The sequence below is a fragment of the Myxocyprinus asiaticus genome, chromosome 44 (genome assembly GCF_019703515.2).
Source record: "Myxocyprinus asiaticus isolate MX2 ecotype Aquarium Trade chromosome 44, UBuf_Myxa_2, whole genome shotgun sequence".
Classification (NCBI taxonomy): Eukaryota; Metazoa; Chordata; class Actinopteri; order Cypriniformes; family Catostomidae; genus Myxocyprinus; species Myxocyprinus asiaticus.
Window position 1 is genome coordinate 11,958,496 of NC_059387.1, and position 20,725 is coordinate 11,979,220.

At 42.6% G+C, this 20,725-nt stretch overlaps 1 protein-coding gene across 6 annotated transcripts in view; it reads right to left on the bottom strand.

Moving 5' to 3' along the window:
• Positions 1 to 20,725, bottom strand: part of LOC127434716 (E3 ubiquitin-protein ligase HECW1-like) — a 129,180-nt gene that overhangs the window by 27,355 nt on the left and 81,100 nt on the right. For 4 of the 6 annotated variants that reach the window (XM_051687634.1, XM_051687630.1, XM_051687631.1 and 1 more), the window contains 8 exons: positions 19,475 to 19,617; positions 19,036 to 19,136; positions 17,238 to 18,599; positions 7,398 to 7,499; positions 3,785 to 3,935; positions 1,234 to 1,343; positions 984 to 1,105; positions 137 to 322 (listed from right to left, as the gene is read on the bottom strand). In XM_051687634.1, the coding sequence (XP_051543594.1) occupies positions 137 to 322; positions 984 to 1,105; positions 1,234 to 1,343; positions 3,785 to 3,935; positions 7,398 to 7,499; positions 17,238 to 18,599; positions 19,036 to 19,136; positions 19,475 to 19,617 (2,277 nt within the window). The remainder of the gene's footprint in view (positions 1 to 136; positions 323 to 983; positions 1,106 to 1,233; positions 1,344 to 3,784; positions 3,936 to 7,397; positions 7,500 to 17,237; positions 18,600 to 19,035; positions 19,137 to 19,474; positions 19,618 to 20,725) is intronic. The other 2 variants (XM_051687635.1, XM_051687636.1) reach the window with 1 other exon arrangement.

Sequence of the window (20,725 nt, forward strand, 5' to 3'; positions counted from 1 at the left end):
ATTATTATTATTAACATCATCATCATTATATTATTATTATTAAAATTTGGCATTACTTCTATATTGAACTAAACTGTAGACAACTTGAATCCATAGATCAAGAATCATTGCATAAAGGTTTTTTAGAAGAGTTCACCTTGCCCTGCTGGTCTGTTTTGATTTCCCAGCCTCTGGGGAGCTCCAGTTGAGTATCCGCAAATTTGTTGAGGAAAGTGACAAGGTCGCGGTTGTGTTGATATCGCTCAAAGTTGCGTGCATCTCGTCGTATTTTCAGAATCATGTGCTTCAGACAGGTGCTGCTGGTAAACATCCTATATGCCCCCTGAGTGATACAGATGATTATGTTCTTTAATGTGTGTGATTGTGTCTATAAGTGTTGTAGTTGAAAGTACATTAAACACATACAACAGTGAAAGTGTAGTTCCATAGGATATTGCATTTCTAGAAACCCCTTTCTACCCTTAGCAATAAGTTAATATCAACACAAACAGGCTGAGCTCTGATAATATTCAATGACTGCTTCATATTTATGAGGGCAAGGCTGAATGTAACAACACTTTTACAGAACAACCATTCTCGCAGATCCACTTCTACGTCAGCACACTTTATCTTTGACTTGTTAATGTCTGTTATCTTTCTCCCTTGCTACTGCAGAGTGCCAAGAGGGTTTATGTTATCAATAAAGAGGGAATCTGCAAATAGATCAGTCAATAGCACTCTTCAACTGAAGTACAAAGACTGGTGCTATCTACTTCACGGCAGTGCCAGTTCACAAGTGCTGAAATCATTCCAATAACATCCTCACAGAATTCCAATTTTTGGTTATGTTGAAATAAATAATGTCACTTGCATATGGATAAAACATCCACATCATACGAATTAAAGTGTGCAGCTAATGACTAATCATCAGTTTGAATATATCTCTGCAACATTAAACACACAATTTACACATATGCACATACCGTAAACATGCTGTAACTTACATAGTTGGCATGGAGGACAGTGAAGAATTCTGGGTGGCTGACAAACTTCACAGCTGGACACTGAAGCAATAGTGTGATGTTCTGATTATTCACAGGAGATGCAGAACCTTCTGTTCTCTGATCTGCAAACATCACAGGCAAACATATCATCGAACTATATGAAAAGTATGTGACTTAAAATGAGCCAGCTACACTTAAGTGTGAATGTCATTGCATTAGATAACAAAATACCAAACCAAGTGGCATTTACCTGCTGTCTGTGGTGTGGATACATTCTCTGTGTCCGCACTGTTGTTCCTCTCATGACCATGAGTGGTTGATTCATCATCTGTGGCCATAGTCCTCTGAATGTTCTGATACCTGCATTCAACAGTATTATACAGAAACTGTAATTGTACCTACAGAATAACACTATACTGCCAACAGATCTCTACATGAGGCACACGTTTTAAACAGAAGGTTTAGAATACAGAAAATATGCTGCCTGTAGTAAACTTTTTGGTTTACATTTTCTACTGTTGTTGATCAACCTACCTCCCTGACATAAATTAACAACATTACATAGTAAATGCTTTTATGTGAAGTTCAGACTCAACAGCAATGAATATTGAATTTCTTGCTCTGTTTCAAGTAAATTGCCATGTCACAGCACAAACAGAGGTTGGCTACTTTCGTGAGATTTAATTAATTATGGGTTATATGCTAATTATATATGCTAATTTATATATATATTAATAATATAAATTATAATTAAATGAATAGTTCACCCAAAATGGACAATTCTCTCATCATTTACTCACCCTCATGCCAGCCCAAATGTGTATGACTTTCTTTCTTCTGCAGAACACAAATAATTTTTTTTAGAAGAATATCTCAGCTCTGTAGATCCTTACAATGCAAGTAAATGGTAGCCAGAACTTTGAAGCTCCAAAAAGCACATAAATGCAGAATAAAATAACCCATAAGACTCCAGTGAGAAACAGATCTATATATAAGTCCTTTTTTTAATGTAATCTCCACTTTCACCTTCACTTCCGCATTCTTCTTTTATTTTTTGGCAATCAGCATTCTCGTGAATATCGCCACCCACTGGTCGGGTTCGTCAAAGGTGGAGATTTATGGTAAAAAAGGACTTTTTTTTTTTTTTCCCCAAACCTATTATATTGCTTCTGAAGACATGGATTAAACCACTGGAGTCGTATGGATTACTTTTATGCTACCTTTATGTGCTTTTTGGAGCTTCAAAGTTCTGGTCAACATCCACTTGCATTGAATGGACCTACAAAGCTGAGATATTCTTCTTAATCTTAATTTGTGTTCTGCAGAAGAAAGAAAGTCATACACATCTGGGCTGACATGAGGGTGAATAAATGATGAGAGAATTTTCATTTTGAGTGAACTATCCCTTTAATATACATACATGATAGCATATATGATGTCCTTGCCATGTATACAACACTCCTTGATGCAACAGTAATCAATGATGCAATGATGCACAAAGTTGTGCGAATAACCATTGAGATGTTAACTTTTAATTATTTGTTTGTTTTTGTTTTTTGTACTCAACAAAACAAAAAACATGTATTGATAAAATGTACTATATAGTAAACTTTGTATTTTGCAAAGTCTTTAGATAAGTCTTTTAAATATCTGTAGATCGGGCTGGAGCAAGAAAGAAAGCATCATGTTGTCTATTTTTCCTGTTCATTCAATGTGTAAATGAGGTCAGACAGTGAGGGTTCTCTGTGTGCCCTTGTTCCTCAAGCAATATTCACACGAATGCTTTTTTATCTTTTTCGGTTCTTTGCATTTATTTGCTTATTTCTGAGCAATAGAGACATACAAAATGGAATTCAAGTTTTTAAGAAAATATAGTCATAACACAATGTATATTTTGATGTTTAGTACTTTGCCTTGTTTGTTACTGTAAGTGCCTAACTGGAACCACGATTTGGTGCTTTAAAAAAATAAATTGAATTGAAACATTCATTTAATGACAATAACAATTTAACTTAGAATTGATGTGCTTGCTGTTTTTCTTTATGTTAAAGTTTGCTCCAGACATAGTAAGATGCATAAATATCACATGTTTATTGAAACAATAATTACATGCAAAACTCCACTGAATCCTTAGAACTGCCTAAAAAAAAAAAACCCAAACTGATAAACATACAGTCAGTTATATCATTATGCTACAATATGTACTGCATCACAGCTAACTGGGACTAGGGATGAGTTCTTTATACCAGTCTTTACAGCAGGTCACATCTATGGCACCAAATAATAACACTGACACTGTATCTTTCTATTCACTCTTGTTATCACCTCGTGATAGTGCTTTAACATGTGTGTCCTCTAGGTGGCACCATCACACAAATCTCTTTAATAGTGGAGCTGTTTTCACTCTGTTCTGTCCAATGAGGTCAATTCACCAAAACAAAACCTGACAACACATTTAGGACAAAGTCTCACCGCCACTGGTTGAGGCAAAGTTGCTGTGTTAGACTGGTCAGAATACTCAAACAAACAGAGCAATGTTTTGAAAGCTGCTCAGCGACACACTATTTACACTTTTTGGGGAAACCTAAAAATGGTTTACTAACACCTGTCTCTACATATTAAACTGAGCAAGGACAAACTTTAGCTTTAAAATGTACAACTTCAGGACAGTATATGTGTGTGTAGAAGTAATATATGTGATGATCCAAGATGAAGTTTATATAAGATGTGTGAAATCACTATAAGGAACATACATGCAAACACAATGTCATTGAGGAGAGTGTATGTGGGTTTCTCCTTACCTCCTGTTGAGCTGCTCCATCTGTTGAGTGGAGCTGGATCTCTGGATGCCTGTGCACTTCGCTGCATGACTGGGTCTTTGCCACGTGGTGGTGCGGTTCACATGGTCCACATAGAAAACACGGCCATGACTGTCTATCCTGGCCTCCCAATCTGTGCCATTTAGACAAACATACAATCATTACTAACAAGACACCAATCTAGTGGCACAGTCTGACCAAATAGAGAAAATTAAAAATAAAAGCAAAGCAATGTATACTTGTGCATACATTATACATTGCAGTATATTAATGCATTAAGCAAACTTTTTATGCATCAAACACACACACACACATACTGTATATGTATACTTGTGCATACATTATACATTGCAGTATATTAATGCATTAAGCAAACATTTTATGCATCAAACAACACAATCACACACACACACACACACACATACACACACACACAACCAGTGACGTGCACAGACCTTAGCAGTGATAGGGCCTAAAGGAAATGGAGAGAGTGGGAAGAGAAATCGGTCCGGGACATAGAAATAGAAATAGAAACCGACCCAAAAGTTGTTGAGTGTGTGTGTGTGTGTGTGGGGTGGGGGAGAGACTTAATATATGTATATATACATACATATATATATACATATATATATATATATATATATATATATATATATATATAGATGTTGAACAGCCATAAATAAGATAAGTAACATTATAAAACTTTGGGCTTGGCGAGCTAGTGCACACAGAGTGGAATAGGATTTATTTTATTAGTCTCTGTAGTACATCAAGTGAGAACTCTTGTCACACTCTTGGCTGTTTCTGTGTCTTACTCAGGAAAACAACAGACATTTTCCCAAACCACATTTATTAACTGGCACGTAAATCAGTCAACAGATGACAATCTACGCAAAAAAACAAAAACAAAAAAAAAAATCCCATTTTATCCATGCATTTATCTTCATTATACATTTGTGAAAATGGACTGACAGGCTGCTGCATATTTCAGCACAATTCTGAGTGGCACATGAGTGATGTTATGTTTCTTAAGTGTCCAAATACTTTCTGAGATCACTGTATATCAAAAACCTGGTTAAAGTAATATTCTGGGTTCAATACATGTTAAACTCAACTGACAGCATTTATGTTGATTATCCCAAAAAACAAAAAGCAAAAAACAAAAACAAGAACCGAAGTTACATTGAGGCACAATGGAAGTGAATGGGGCCAATCTTTGGAAGGCTTAAAGGCAGAAATATGAAGCTAATTATTTTATAAAAACACTAACATTAATTCTTAAGTAAAACCTGTGTATTATTTGAGCTGTAAAGTTGTTTAAGTAATTGTTTTTGCAGTTGTTTTAGGGATTTAGGGGTTATATCATCACATCATCATGGCAAAGAAGTTGCAAAATTGGCTATAACTTTACATAGAAAAGGTTAGTAAGCGATTTTATTACACTAAAATCATGTTAACATGCAAATTGTTTATGTCTTGTGGCTATAATTTTGAAACAGTGAGTATTTTACAGTTTACAGATTGGCCCCCATTCACTTCCATTGTAAATGCCTCACTGGGACCCAGATTGTTTGTTTTTTAAAGGAAAAGAGGGGCAAGTTGATATTCATTTTTGTGGTCAATGTTATCAACATTGTCAACATTATGCTATGCTGTTGATTAAGCTTAACTTGCATTAAACTCCTTTAAAAAGAGTATTTTGTAATATTACTCATTTTCCAGTCTATTTTCATATAAAGTATCCTATAAACAAATTTTGACATCAATTCTAAAAATACACCAAAGCTTTTAAGAGCTGATGGTAATGGACAGGAAATCATTTGATCTCTTTGTTGTGTTTGTTGCTGTCAGAGCTTCCTTCTGCTAAAGAGGTTTTTCAGACTATTTTTAGCGTTTTTAATGCATTCCTATTTTACAGTGAAATCCAAAGCTCAGCAGGGCTCCCAAACAGTGACATTGCACCAATCCTGAGCATCAATACACAACCAAAAACCTGGAAAGCTGAACCCACATTTGAAAATAAGAGGGTTTTAAAGGATGCTTTGTCTCATTTCAATTTCCGAGAGAACTGAAATCGCTGCAGGGAGGATATGTTAAAATGACTGCTCACCTAAAAATGAAAATTCTGTCATCATGTACTCATTCTCATATTGTTCCAAACCCATTTGACTTTCTTTATTTCCAAGGAACACAAAAGGAGATGTTAGGCAGAATATTGTCCTCAATCACTATTCCCTTTTATTGCAATTTTATTTTTATTTTTTTTGTCAATAAAATGAAAGTGAATGGTGATTGAGTCACCCTTTCGGGTTCCACTGAAGAGAGCAAATCATACAGATTTGGAACAACATGAGAGAGAGAGAGAGAGAGAGAGAGAGAGAGAGAGAGAGAGAGAGAGAGTTAATTATGGCAGATAGTTCATTTTTGGGTGAACCCCTTACAAAATCATTTAAAAATCATCATATTTTGACAATGTTTGCAGTAATAGTGTGCATGATAAATGTTTCACAAACCACCCACATTTAAAAACACCCATGCTAATAGTTTTGTTTTCAAGATTTATCCTAATGTCACGTCAAATGGCTGTATTAATTACTGTAAAAACAAAGCACTTGTACTAGTCTTGTACTAGTCTCACTTTACTTTCTAACAGTTAAGCAAGGGCTTCAGAATTACTATACGCTTCATGATAACATTCATTGTCTAATTTAAAATGAAAGCATCCTAACTGCCTTTCTTTTGAATGACAGCTTTAAACATAAACTCAGTATGCATAGTCACCCCCTTTGTGGCCTGTCACTATGGCAACTGTGAAGAAATATCTCAAGAGATCAGTTCAGAATATCACTTATCTCTTGAGAGACAAGCTCATTTATGTAAATCGTGCTTTGAGTTTCTTGGAAATCCCTCTCGAGCAGCCGTGTACATGACAATGAAAACTGTACAGATCAATGCTTACACCAAAATCTTTGAGATATTTCCATTTGTGAAAGCTCTTGCCCTTCTCATTTGCTGGATATTCAATGATAAAAGCAGAACTTGATTTTATGAATCATTTACAATACTGGAATATGCACATAGAAAGTAAATAGATCAAGCAAAAATGTTGCCAGAACAATTTCATACCTATTTCTTACTTCAATTTCATGACCACTGTACAATAATGGTGCTTGACTTTGGGTCATTGGTGAACATAATATCATTTGGTTCATATGTAGCCAAGAGTAACATACAGTAACAGTTGATAGCACTTATGGAAGAATCAATGTTGTGGTCTGAAAGGAAAGGAAGGAAGAAATGGACCAGGATATAGTTGAATAGTTGTAATGTTATTGGTGAAGACAGTAGGATTGTAAGGTATGGTCTGATGAGTGACTCTCATTTTAGTGACTCAAACCATTGATCAGTGCCTTTCATTGGTTTAAATGGTCCCACATGCACACACACACACACACACACACACACACACACACACCTCTGTTGTAAAGACTTACAACTGCTAATAACATACAGGCAAAAACACACATTCCCATGCCAATGGAGGTAGCAGGCTAATGGCAAAAGCGAGGGTAAGGTGTGACTCAGGAGAGCTTACTTGGAGGTAATGGTTCATCAACACTTGGGTAATGATGGGGGTCAGGCCGCAAAGCAGGAAGCTGAGTGATTGCATGATGACTGCATTGCATATGACAACTGCCTATAAAACATACGAAAAAAATAAATAAAATAGGCCCATGACTATATGACTATCTACTGTCGAGCTTATAAAGAATGTATAGGGTGAATTCAGGTCAGTTGGACCACTTTAGTTCTCTCAATGCCAAAAACTGTCCCAACTGACCTGACTTCATCCTATACGGTATATAATATCTCAAAAAGTAATCCGTAGAGATATCATGGATTTGGTAGATTCTAAGTGACTTCTAAATGAGGTCAGTGGAGGTAAAACACTTACAGTATTGTCATTTCTCAACAGGAGAGAGAGAGAGAGTTTCAGCAGAAATTGGCTGTCAAACTCATCACTAGGCAAACTAGAAAGTTCTTTGGTTTAGTTCAACAAGCAACACTATCAGTTCGAAGGAATTAAAAAGAGGTCTGGCTAATCGATGTTGATGTTTTGCCATCACAAATTCTGCCAGTGTTTTAATGAGGAATAAATGAAAACGTCATGGTTACTTGTGTAACCTCCGTTCCCTGATGGAGGGAACGAGACGTTGTGTTGATGTAGTGACACTAGGGGTCACTCTTGGGAGCCCGAGACACCTCTGGTCTTTGATAAAAGGCCAATGAAAATTGGCGAGTGGTATTTGCATGCCACTCCCCCAGACATACGGGTATAAAAGGAGCTGGTATGCAAACACTCATTCAGGTTTTATGCTGAGGAGCCGATATAAGGTCTGGCCATTTCAGCGGGTAGTTGAAGATAGTTGGCAGGAGGGACACAAAGTCTCGTTCCCTCCATCAGGGAACGGAGGTTACACAAGTAACCATGACATTCCCTATCTGTCACACACTCGATGTTGTGTCGATGCAGTGACACTAGGGGTCCCTATACGAAATGCCACAACTGGCTGAACTGTGTTACGTGTACTGGCGGTGTGTGGTGGGCAGACCACTGTGTGCCTCATAGCCAGCACACCAGGTCGACACGTAACCTCCCCCAACATAGATATGAGTGTCGAACGGCCCTTCGGGGACAAGTCGACTACCCAAGAGATAGAGACAGGCTTAACCCAGTCATGGCCTCTTTTCCCCTTCTCTTTTTTTCACTCCCTAAAAAAGAAGGGGGATTATCCGACTGGGCCGCCAGGTCTAGTCGGGGGTATCCCTCCCAAGGGGAAGACACCGTGGAGACCACACCTCGCCCAAAGAGAGGGGGGATATTTAAGTGGAAGAATAGGTCACATGGTCTTTCCAACCATGTGGAGAGTCTTCAAGGTAGATCCTACCCAATGCGGGAGGAGTTACTACAAACATGGAGACTGGGGCAGAGGGGCTCTGCCCAAGGGAGACGCAGTTTGCCAACAGGGAAATGAATTAGTGGAAGATATATATCGCATGGGATTAGCCTTACAGGGAACCGCCACATGCAGAGCACCTACCCCAGAACAGGGCTCTTAGTTAGCATGTGTATTGGGCCGGCAGCGAGCCTCTCCAAAAACTCAACTGCCACAGGGCTCGGAGCAAGTCAACCAGGGAACAAAACTTGTGAACACTACTAGGAATTAATGGCGCACATCTTCAGCTCAAAAGGAGGTGGAAAGCGCTATGTGCAAGCGATACACCCGGCCGGCTATCCCGGGCTTATCCGCTTGTATTGCATGCCACTACCTGGGATGAAACCAGTTCCACCCGGAGGTTGTAGAACCTTGCAAAGGTGTTGGGTGTTGCCCAGCCCGCTGCTCTGCAAATGTCTGTTAGAGAGGCACCCCTGGCCAGGGCCCAGGAAGCCGCTACACCCCTGGTAGATTGGGCTCGTAGCCCTACCAGGGGCGGCATGTCCTGGGCGTGATATGCCATAGTTATGGCATCAATGAACCAGTGGGCGATCCTCTGCTTGAAGACAGCGCTTAGTTTCCGCTGTGCACCAAAGCAGACAAAGAGCTGCTCAGAGATTCTAAAGCTCTGCTTGCGATCCAAATAGATGCGTAAAGCGCGCACTGGACACAGCAACGACAGGGCTGGGTCTGCCTCCTCCTGGGGCAGCGCTTGCAGATTCAGCACCTGGTCCCTAAAAGGGGTGGTGGGAACCTTGGGCACATAGCCCGGTCGGGGTCTCAGGATCACATAACCCGGACCGAACTCCAGGCACGTTTTGCTGACAGAGAATGCTTGCAGGTCTCCTACCCTCTTGATGGAAGTGAGCGCAGTCAGGAGGGCAGTCTTCAAGGAGAGTGCCTTAAACTCGGCTGACTGCAAATGCTCAAAGGGGGCTCTCTGTAGACCCTGAAGAACTACAGAGAGGTCCCATGAGGGAACGAGGTGTGGTCTGGGGGGATTCAGCCTCCTGGTGCCTCTTAGGAACCTGATGATCAGGTCGTGCTTCCCTAAGGACTTACCATTGACTGCGTCGTGGTGTGCTGCTATGGCGGCAACGTACACCTTCAAGGTGGAAGGGGACAGCCTCCCTTCCAACCTCTCCTGCAGGAAGGAAAGCACTGATCCGACTGCGCATCTCTGGGGGTCTTCCTGTCGGGAAGAACACCACTTAGCGAACAGATGCCACTTAAAGGCATACAGGTGCCTCGTAGAGGGGGCCCTAGCCTGAGTGATCGTGTCTACCACCGTCCAGGGGCCAGACATGGAGATTCCAGAGGTCTGGTTGTGGGTGCCAGAGGGTGCTCCGTCCCTGAGAAAGAAGGTCCTTCCTCGGGGGAATTTGCCGGGGGGGGGCTGTCACGAGGAGCCTGACATCTGAGAACCACGTCTGGGTGGGCCAGTAGAGTGCTACCAGGACAACTTGCTCCTCGTCCTCCCTGACCTTGCACAGGGTCTGTGCAAGTAGGCTCACTGGGGGAAACACATATTTGCGTAGGCCAGGGGGCCAGCTGTGAGTCAGCGTGTCTATGCTGAGGGAAGCCTCGGTGAGGGCGTACCAGAGCGGGCAGTGGGAGGATTCTTGGGAGGCGAACATGTCAACCTGTGCCCATCCGAATCAACTCCAAATCAAATGGACCACCTGAGGGTGGACTCTCCACTCACCCCTGAGGGTAACCTGCCATGACAGTGCATCTGCTGTGGTGTTGAGGTTGCCCGGGATGTGAGTGGCTCGCAGCGACTTGGAGTGCTGCTGACTCCAGAGGAGGAGACGGCGGGCGAGCTGTGACATACAATGAGAGCACAGACCGCCTTGGCGGTTGACATATGCTACTGTTGCCATGTTGTCTGTCCGAACTAACACGTGCTTGCCCTGGATCAATGGCCGAAACCTCCACAGGGCGAGCAGAATTGCCAACAACTCGAGGCAGTTGATGTGCCAATGCAGTCGCAGGCCCGTCCACACGTTGCAAACAGCACCCCAGCCCATTTTGGAGGCGTCTGTTGTGACCACGATGCGCCTGGAGACCAGTTCTAGAGGAACACCTGCCCGTAGAAACGAGAGGTCGGTCTAAGGGCTGAAAAGACGGTGACAGACCAGCGTGATGACCACGCGATGTGTCCCGTGGCACCATGCCCATCTCGGGACTCGAGTCCGGAACCAGTGCTGAAGCGGCCTCATATGCATCAACCCGAGCGAGGTGGCCACCACCGAGGATGCCATATGCCCCAGGAGCCTCTGAAAAAGTTTCAGTGGAACCGCTGTTTTCTGTTTGAATGCCTTCAAACAAGCCAGCACCGACTGGGCGCGCTCATTCGTAAGGCTCGCCGTCAAGGAGACTGAGTCCAACTCCAAACCAAGAAAAGAGATGCTCTGAACCGGGAGGAGCTTGCTCTTTTCCCAGTTGACCCGAAGCCCTAGTCGGCTGAGGTGTGAGAGCACCAGGTCCCTGTGTGCGCACAACTTGTCTCGAGAGTGAGCTAGGATTAGCCAGTCGTTGAGATAGTTGATAATGCGAATGCCCACCTCTCTTAACGGGGCAAGGGCAGCCTCTGCGACCTTCGTGAAGACATGAGGAGACAGGGACAGGCCTAAAGGGAGGACTTTGTACTGATACGCCTGACCCTCGAATGCAAACCGCAGGAAGGGTCTGTGTCGAGGAAGGATCGAGACATGGAAGTACACATCCTTCAGGTCTACAGCCGCAAACCAATCTTGATGCCGGACACTCGCCAGAATGCGTTTTTGCGTCAGCATCTTGAACGGGAGTCTGTGTAAGGCCCGGTTCAGTACTCGCAGGTCCAAGATTGGCTGCAACCCTCCGGCATTTTTCGGTACGATGAAGTAGGGGCTGTAAAACCCCTTCTTCATCTTGGCTGGAGGGACAGGTTCTATTGCGCCCTTCCGTAGTAGGGTAGCGATCTCCGCACGCAAGGTAGCAGCGTTTTCACTCTTGACCAAGGTGAAGTGAATACCGCTGAACCTGGGTGGGTGCCTGGTGAACTGAATCACGTAGCCGAGTCGGACGGTCCGGATCAGCCATTGCGACGGATTGAAAAGCGCAAGCCACACGTCCAAGTTTCACGCAAGAGGGACCAAGGGGACAACGTCGTTGGACGTACCGGCAGGTGGGGCCTCGCGGCGGGGCGGAGCTCGAGGTGCCACACAACATCGTGGCCGTGCTGAGTCTAGGGACATCGAAGCACTTACCTGGCTCCTTGTGACCACCCCCGGAACAGCCTGGGACCAGCTCCAGGTGAGTGGGTTCCTTTGTCCCTGGGTCGCCTGTCTCAGGAGCGCTTTGATGACCTCCGTGGGTTCTTAGGTGGCGACTGTGAGACGGGTGGCGTCTGCTTCCTGCGGTGGACTCCATGCCGGGGCCGGGCTGAAGGGGCGGGCTGCGGTGGAGCCGGTGCAGTCACCGCAGGGGGACACCCTTGGCGACGAGCAGACGGGGTGCGGGATCTTGAGCTGCGCCGGGGCAGGATGTGCCGGATCGCCTCCATCTGCTGCTTCACTGCCGAGAACTGCTGGGCAAAGTCCTCAACGGTGTCGCTGAATAGGCCAGCTTAGGAAATGGGGGCAGCAAGAAACCGTGTCTTGTCGTCCTTAACCATCTCGACCAGGTTGAGCCAAATGTTGCGCTCCAGGACCACTAGTGTGGCCATCGTCCGTCCGAGAGACCGCGCCATGACCTTTGTCGCTCGGAGAGCGAGGTCGGTCGCCGAGCGCAGTCCCTGCATCAAATCTGGGGCGGAACTACCCTCGTGCAGTTCTTTCAATGCCTTGGCTTGGTGGACCTGCAGGAGAGCCATGGCGTGCAGGGCAGAGGCGGCTTGTCCAGCAGCGCTGTAGGCTTTAGCCATCAGGGATGATGTGAGCCTACAGGGCTTGGACGGGAGCTTAGGGCGTCCACGCCAGGTGGCGGCACTCTACGGGCATAGGTGCACCCAGAGCGCCTTATCCACCGGGGGAATCGCCGTATAGCCCCTGGCCGCCCCGCCATCGAGGGTAGTGAGAGTGGGGGAACTGCGGAATCGGGGCCAGGCAGTAAAAGGTGCTTCCCAGGATTTCGTCAGCTCCTCGTGCACTTCCAGGAAGAATGGCACTGGAGCGGGGCATGGCTGCTTTGAGTGGCGCCACGAGCCCAGGAACCAATCATCAAGCCACAAGGGTTCAGGGGAGAGCGGAGGGTTCCACTCTAACCCGATGCTCGCGGCCGCCCGGGAAAGCATGTCCGTCATTTCGGCATCGGCCTGTGACTGGGCTATCATCCCCGAGGGGGGAAGCCCAGCTGAGGCTTCTGCATCCGACTGGACAAGCCCGCTCTCCGATGCTGCACTCCGATGCTGCACTCGAGAGCTCATCATCTTCGTAGGCTCCGAACAAGAAGCCAGACTCGCCATGAGACGAGCCGGCGAACTCATCTGGAAGCCCGATTGGGGCAGATGAGCGTGCTGGAGAATGGGAGGCCCGCGGGGGGATACCTGGCGGAGGCGATCCCATTGGAGTCCCCAAATCGCCCCCAGTGCTAGCCGCGCTGGCCTCATACCCATAGGTAGAAAGACCGAGGCGGGGAGCCGCTGCGACCGCAACGTTGCCATGGTCATGTTCTCGCAATGAGTGACATACCGTTCCACAAACGCTGCCTCTGTGTAGGAATAACACACAATCGGAAAGGCTTCTTTAAAAAGATGCGTCTTTAAAAAGACGTTCTGTGTTTGCCGCTCTTTTAGAGAAATATATACTCTTTTAGAGGAAAAAAGCTCTTTCAGAAAATATACTCTCTTGTTTTCTGCCGAAGCGCCCATTCTCTACAGTGCACCAGTGCAGAGGAGGGAGAAGCCGCTGAAATGCACCATCAGATCCAGAAGAGGTGAATGAACAGTAGAATTCAGCTCAATGAGCATGACCGTTCGGCTCCGAAGAGAAAATCTGAATGAGTGGTTGCATACCAGCTCCTTTTATACCCGCATGTCTGGGGGAGTGGCATGCAAATACCACTTGCCAATTTTCATTGGCCTTTTATCAAAGACCAGAGGTGTCTCAGGCTCCCAAGAGTGACAGATAGGGAATTTTCCAACGAATTGAAAGGGTCATATCATAATTTATTTGCTTCACTTAGTTTCTTATTACCATTTTCCACCCTCTGTCTGACCCTTAGAATAGCTCTGTTTGACTTCTATGCAAACAACCTCTAAGTGAAATGAGTAGCAGAGATCACACAGGCTGTGGGTTTGCTGTAAGGTCCAAAATACACTGTCATAAAAATTGAACAAAAATGGTACCTTTAGGGGTACAACAGCTTGTCACTGGAGCAGTTACCCACTGTACCTTCTTTACACCTTAATGGGTTAGTTCACCCAAAAATGAAAATCCTCTCATGATTTACTTACCTGTCTGTTTGACTGTCCAAAAGGTGGATTACTTTTATGCTGCCTAAATATGCCTTTTGGACCATCAAACAGCCAGCCGCCTGATGGCACCCATTTACTTGCACTGTATGGACAAACAGGGCTGAAATGTACTTTAAAACATCTGGGATGGCTTAAGTAAATCATGAGAGAATTTTCATTTTGGGTTGAACTAACCCTTTAAGGTACTTAGGATGCATGATATATAGGTGGCCGATAACTGGGTAAATAAAAATCTTAGTAACATGGTGATACTGGAATTACCGCCAATATTATCGTGGATAATTTGTAACTGTTTCCCTGCATGTTTTTTTCCTTGTTTTGGACCTGTTTTTTATCGAGATCATCTGCTGCAAGAAATGACATGCCATTTGCCATTTACTGTTAACGGTTCATGAGGCAATAAATGAAGACGTGAAAAAACATGTATGTATTTTACTTGCGGGAAATAATTTTCACGTATTCATGAAACATAAACAGAATATGGAAAATAGCACATTGTTACTTAAAGTAAAGCATTGCGATTAAAACAAGTCCAAACACAACCTGACACAGTTAATTTTTCTTGAAACAATTCTCAGAGTGACTCGAGATGGCTAACACACTAGTTTGTGAGTGAAACGAATGTGCTTGTTGTATTTTCTCTAGGGTTGCACTTTTGAAGTTGTAAGATAAGGGACACTTTCATGCTAAAATGAGAACTTTCCTGACACATTACTTATAAAATAAATACTTTTATTTGTATTTTTTTTCGATTATTTGTCTTCTTTATCTTACGTATGTATACATTTTGGTTGGTTTATATGTATTTTTTATTTTTTTATAATTTATCTTTATTTTATTTTATTTGTTTATTTTTTACTTCACCTGTACTTGTCTTTACGACTGTGATTTTATTCATACATTGTTTGATCTTATTGAACATTTATATTGAACCACCACAGGCAAATTTTCCAACTTATATCAATGTTAAATTAGCGATCTGGAATGATTTCACCGTGATGCCATCTGACCAGCTTAAATACAGGACAAATCACGTCCCGTATTGATTTGATACAGGACACATCATTTTATCTTTAAATACGGGACAATCCCGTATTTTACAGGACAGGTGGCAACCCTAATTTTACCACTTGAGACTTCTCTAATGTTATGACTCATGACTATTCGATCTGTATGATGTTAACTATTCCCATTATGATTATTACATTTCATAAGTTATACAGTGAAACTGTCACAGATGAGTGCTGTAATAAGCATCTATGAATGAGCACATACAGTCTGGCTGCTAGCATAAATATTTTACCATGTATACAAAGATTAGGGTCTGTATTGTGTGTTCTGTTGTATAATGTTCTTTACATGCTGTTAATTTATCCCCTCATTTTTGTTTAATGGATTATTACTGCAGTTAGAATTTCATTATTCTCTCTCTGTTAGCGATTCATCAGGATTAGGCTACCATATACACTCATATAAATGGGTACCATAAAATTGAATGCAAGTGTCTTGTCATTTATTTCTCAATAATATCTGCATGCATCTGTAATATAGGCACATTTCTGGTTCATGTTACATCTGCCAAACCTTAAATAGCAGCAGTTAAGTGTTGGTCAGATTGTCAAATCCAAATTACAAGCTTTCAAATGACAACTATTTTTCAAATGAGTAGCTTTTAATTAATTAGCTAGCAGTTCCAAGTTAAAAGATTAAAAACTAAAGCTTAAACAAAATGTAAAAAATGTTCAGTTAATGGCAACAGCCACAGTCAGCTGAAAATTATGTTATTGTATCTGCTCAGAAATTCCATATTGGTGCATCCCTAAATAGTATGTACCCTTTCGGGACAGATAAGGTCAAGGAAATCTCCAAAAATGTGCTCAGTAGCATGTATGCTGATTAAATGAGTGTTTCACACAGCAACCAAGTAAATTTCTCAAATTCAGTAGAGTGGGACATTAAGATGAGATAAAAGTAGGGCCGGGTATTAATACAGATTTCCAGATTCAATTCAATTACAATTCACAAGCTCTCGATTCTGATCTCAGTTCGATTCGATTCGATATCAATTTATATGGGTATATTTCAGTTACAATGTCCCTTTTGATTACATATTAAATAAATTCTCTCCCAGCTTATGCTGTTATTATATAGCATTATATCTAGGTACAGTATGAAAATATTAATTTTATTAAGTATATTTTATAATTTTTTCATTATTCTGTTCATATTTGACTTTTTTTTATTAAATTAACAAATCAACGTATTCAATTATTAAATATGATATATTGCATATATAATTTTTTGTAACATGTTTATTTTTTAATTGCATAATTTGTACTATTTACAAGAATTTACACTGATTTGTTGAACATGTGCTAAAAACTGGTATTTTCTCTTTAAAAAAAAAAAAAAAACAATTCTGTAAAGAGCATCTGTAAAGAGCATCTGTAAATGAGCGCTTGGGATTTAAAAATTAATATCGAGATTGTTCAAATGATGATCGAAAATCTATATTTTTACCCACCCCTAGATAAAAGTGATGAACTTTTTTAAATTTGTAATTAATTTTATTTATTATGTATTATTATTATTATTAAAAAAACTTTTAGTCATCTAAAATCCCAGCTCATATCTCTGCACACATGAAAAAGAGCCACAAGCAACATAATAGTCCACCCAACAACAAAAAAAATCTCTCATCCTTACCATTATGTCGAATGTTTGCTAGAGACATTGAGTTGCTTTTAGCACTAAATAATCAAAACATATTGTATGCCTTCGAAAGACTTGGAATATAACGAACACGTTTTAGAGTGAGGCACTATCCAATGCCATTGTATTGAAAAGACAAACCAAGATATTCATTCAAACATCAGTGCAGAGTAAATGATGACCAAACATTAATTTTTGGGTGAACCATTTCTTTAACTAACATCTACATGTCATCATAGCAAAGCATGATTTGCTCACGGTTTCTCACCTGATGACCTAACACTCGGTCCAGCTACTGGTGATTCCTCGCCCTGGTCTTCTCTCAGGGGACTGTTTTCTGACGACGACCCCCTCCACTGAGCCGACCCATTTCCCGGCCCCCTAACATCTGGGCTCTGCATCGAGTCTGAGATGGACTCAAAAGCACTGTTCTCCTCCTCTTCTTCCTCCTGCGAGGAGAAAACAGTGCTTTCTGACAAACGGGTGCTATCTACCGAAGAAAGGCGCGTATGGCTGCAGAGATGGTTACGCCCCTCGTAACCCGAGTTACTATAACAGGAAGTGCTGTAACAGGACGTGCTGTAACACGAAGTGCTGTTGCAGGAATTGTCGCACAGTTCGCACTCGCTAGGACCCTGTCTACTTCCACCTCTGTCTTCACTATCTGGCCGTAGGGTGGATGGCGAGGGTCTTTCGCCCTCCAGAAGCTGGTTGAGTTCTGACAGATGCTCGATGGAGAGGCTACGTGGCAGGGTTCGACGGCAACACGGTTTGGGACACTCGGGGACTATGGATGGTGACTGAGCCTCGGACACTTCATCCTCATCCACTTCTTCCTCTTTGACCTCCTTGGGTTTGACAGTGAGCTCCTCTGAAGATTCTGGAACCTCATCTTCATCTTGACTGTCATGGTGGCGCTGTGCTGAAGGCAAGCTGTGCAGTAGATGATGAATGCGGATGTAGTGAGACCGGGGTGTCTCAGGTTCACCACAGGTTGAGGCGATGACTGTCTCTAACTCAGACACAGGAAGCGAGCAAGGCCGGCTCTTGCGCTTCAAGGTACTACGCATCCTTGGGGAACAAGGTTCTTCTGCATTCCCATCTCCTTCTACCCTCATTTCCATTTGCTCAGAGCCCATGCCCTCCTCAAAGTCTACATGCTCTGTACCTAAATCTGCAGCTTGTCCCGTGTCACCTCCACCTGTATCTTCAAAAGCCTCCAATGGAGTCTCACACAGAGTTTCCTCCTGCATTTCCCCAGATTCTTCGTCTGTTTTTTTGGGGTCCTGCTGTTCAGTTTCAGTTGTATCATCACTAAGTATTGCCTCTGCGTTCCTCCCCTCCCCATGGCCGGTTACAAGATCACTTACTCCTGCATTCTCTGATCCTTCTATATCTGGTTGGGTCTCCTTCCTAGGCTCAGTAGGGGAGGAAGGCAGCACAACATCCTGGGTCTCTACATCTGGAGGACATTCGGCAGGGACCTCTAGCATGCCAGGCCCCAAACTCAATGCATCCTGCATAGGTAGATCGGCAGCAGCTGGTAGGCCTTCGCAGGGCTTTTGAACAGCCTCCTGGTCTGGAACTACATCATAGACTGGCACTGCATTGAGGGACACCTCATCATCATCTATCAGAGAGAACAAGCACATTTCAGTTAAACAGGCATGCTATTAAACAACACTGACACCATCAGCAGCAACGAATACTTTTCTAGAAATCCCTTATGAGCACTGTGATTTAAATTTGTTTGTCTGTGTCTTACCCAAAGTGACTGCATCGCTACAAAAGACATGGATTAAACCACGCGAATCAAATGGATTACCTTTTTTCTGCCTTTATTTCCTTTTTGGAGCTTGAAAATTTTGGACCCCATTACTTACATTGTATGGACAAAAGCACATCATACATCCTTCAAAATATCTTTGCTTGTGTTTAGCAGAAGAAAGAACATCAAAATTGCCAAAGTAATGAATACATAAATGATCTCAATATATGTGGCTACTACTGGTTTTGTTCATATTGTTTGTGAGAAAAAGACATAAAATAGGCAACATCCTGCAGACCTGGGTGAATAGAGGAGGTTATATCAAACCGAAACTGCAGCTGTCCACTGACATGATCCGTTGGAAGCCGCCGGCCTAAAGTGTAACTCACCACACGGTCCCTGTTTACACACATGAAAGATAAGGATCCTTGACATTTTAAAATCCCACAGAGAAAGAGCAAATGCCGAGCATTTAACCATAAAATAAATCGAAAAGCAAACTCACTGCAACAGCCTACACATGCATTATGTATCTTCTTGTAAATAAAAATGTAATACAAATTGATATTTTCGAGCCTATGAAAACTAAAACCATAAAGGAAAAATATCACACAAATGGCACACAATGTCAAAAATTAATTTCAAACTGTTATCAAGCTCACAGTTGGAAAATAAAATTGTAAGGTAAAATGTTTAGCAGTTAGTAAGTGCATAGCCAGGTGTCCTCAAAGACCTACCCAATAGCATGTTTTTCCAGCAGCCTCTGTACAGGCACAAGCAGCTTTCCCAGGAAGCGTTTGATGATGGGTCTGCTCTTGGCGAATTTATCTTTCACCTCAATCTCCAACACATCCGTCGGCAGGGACACAAAGTTAAATCGCTGTAAATAAATAACAACCATGGGTTTGTTGAGTATTTACCATAGACCGTATCGGTTGTATATCAACAGATAGTTGGCACCCGTCAGCAGTCTGTCTAGTTCCTTCTCTTAGCTCTGCAAGATTTCAATTTCATTTCAACAAGTTTGTTCCCTCAAGGGACTCTGACTGTTAAAATCATGTTTACCAAATATATGTTACTAAATGTTACTTCATATTGATACTGTATATCGCTCCCCTCCCATGACCTTAGTAAATGGTAAAAAAATAAAAAAATAAACTGCATTCATAATGGGGTTCAGCTGGACTAGACACACCCAGGACTGGTTACTGCCAGCCCTGTTCAATCAAATCAACACCTAAATATAACTTTTTCAGTAACACACTATGCCAAGGTCGAAAAAAATTCCAGTAATGATGAGGAAAAAGGTGACTGAAATACATCAGTCTGGGAAGCTATTTAAAAGGCTCTGGTACTCCAAAGAACTACAGTGAGAGCCATTATCTCCAAATGAAGAAAATTTGGCACAGTAGTGAACCTTCCCAGAAGTGGCCGACCTTCCAAAATTCCTCCAAGAGCACAGTGACGACACATCCAGGAAGTCATAAAAAAGCCAAGGACAACGTCCAAAGAACTGCAGGCCTCTCTGGCATCAATAAAGGTCACTGTTCATGACTCCACTATCAGAAACACACTGAGCAAAAATGCCATCCATGTAAGTGTGGCGAGGCGAAAACCACTGCTAACCCAGAAAAACATTAAGGCTCATCTGAATTTAGCCAAAAAACACACTGATGATCCTCAAAAATTTTGGGAGAATGTTCTGCGGACTGATGAGTCAAAAGTGGAACTGTTTGGAAGACGGGGTCCCATTACATCTGGCATAATCAAACACAGAATTCCACAAAAAGAACATCATACCTACAGTCAAGCATGGTGGTGGTAGTGTGATGGTGTGGGGATGCTTTGCTGCTTCAGGGCCAGGGCGACTTGCAATAATTGAGGGAAACATGATTTCTGCTTTCTACCAGATAATCCTAAAGGAGAGCATCTGGTCATCAGTCCATTAGTTGAAGCTCAAGGGCAACTGGATTATGCAGCAAGACAAT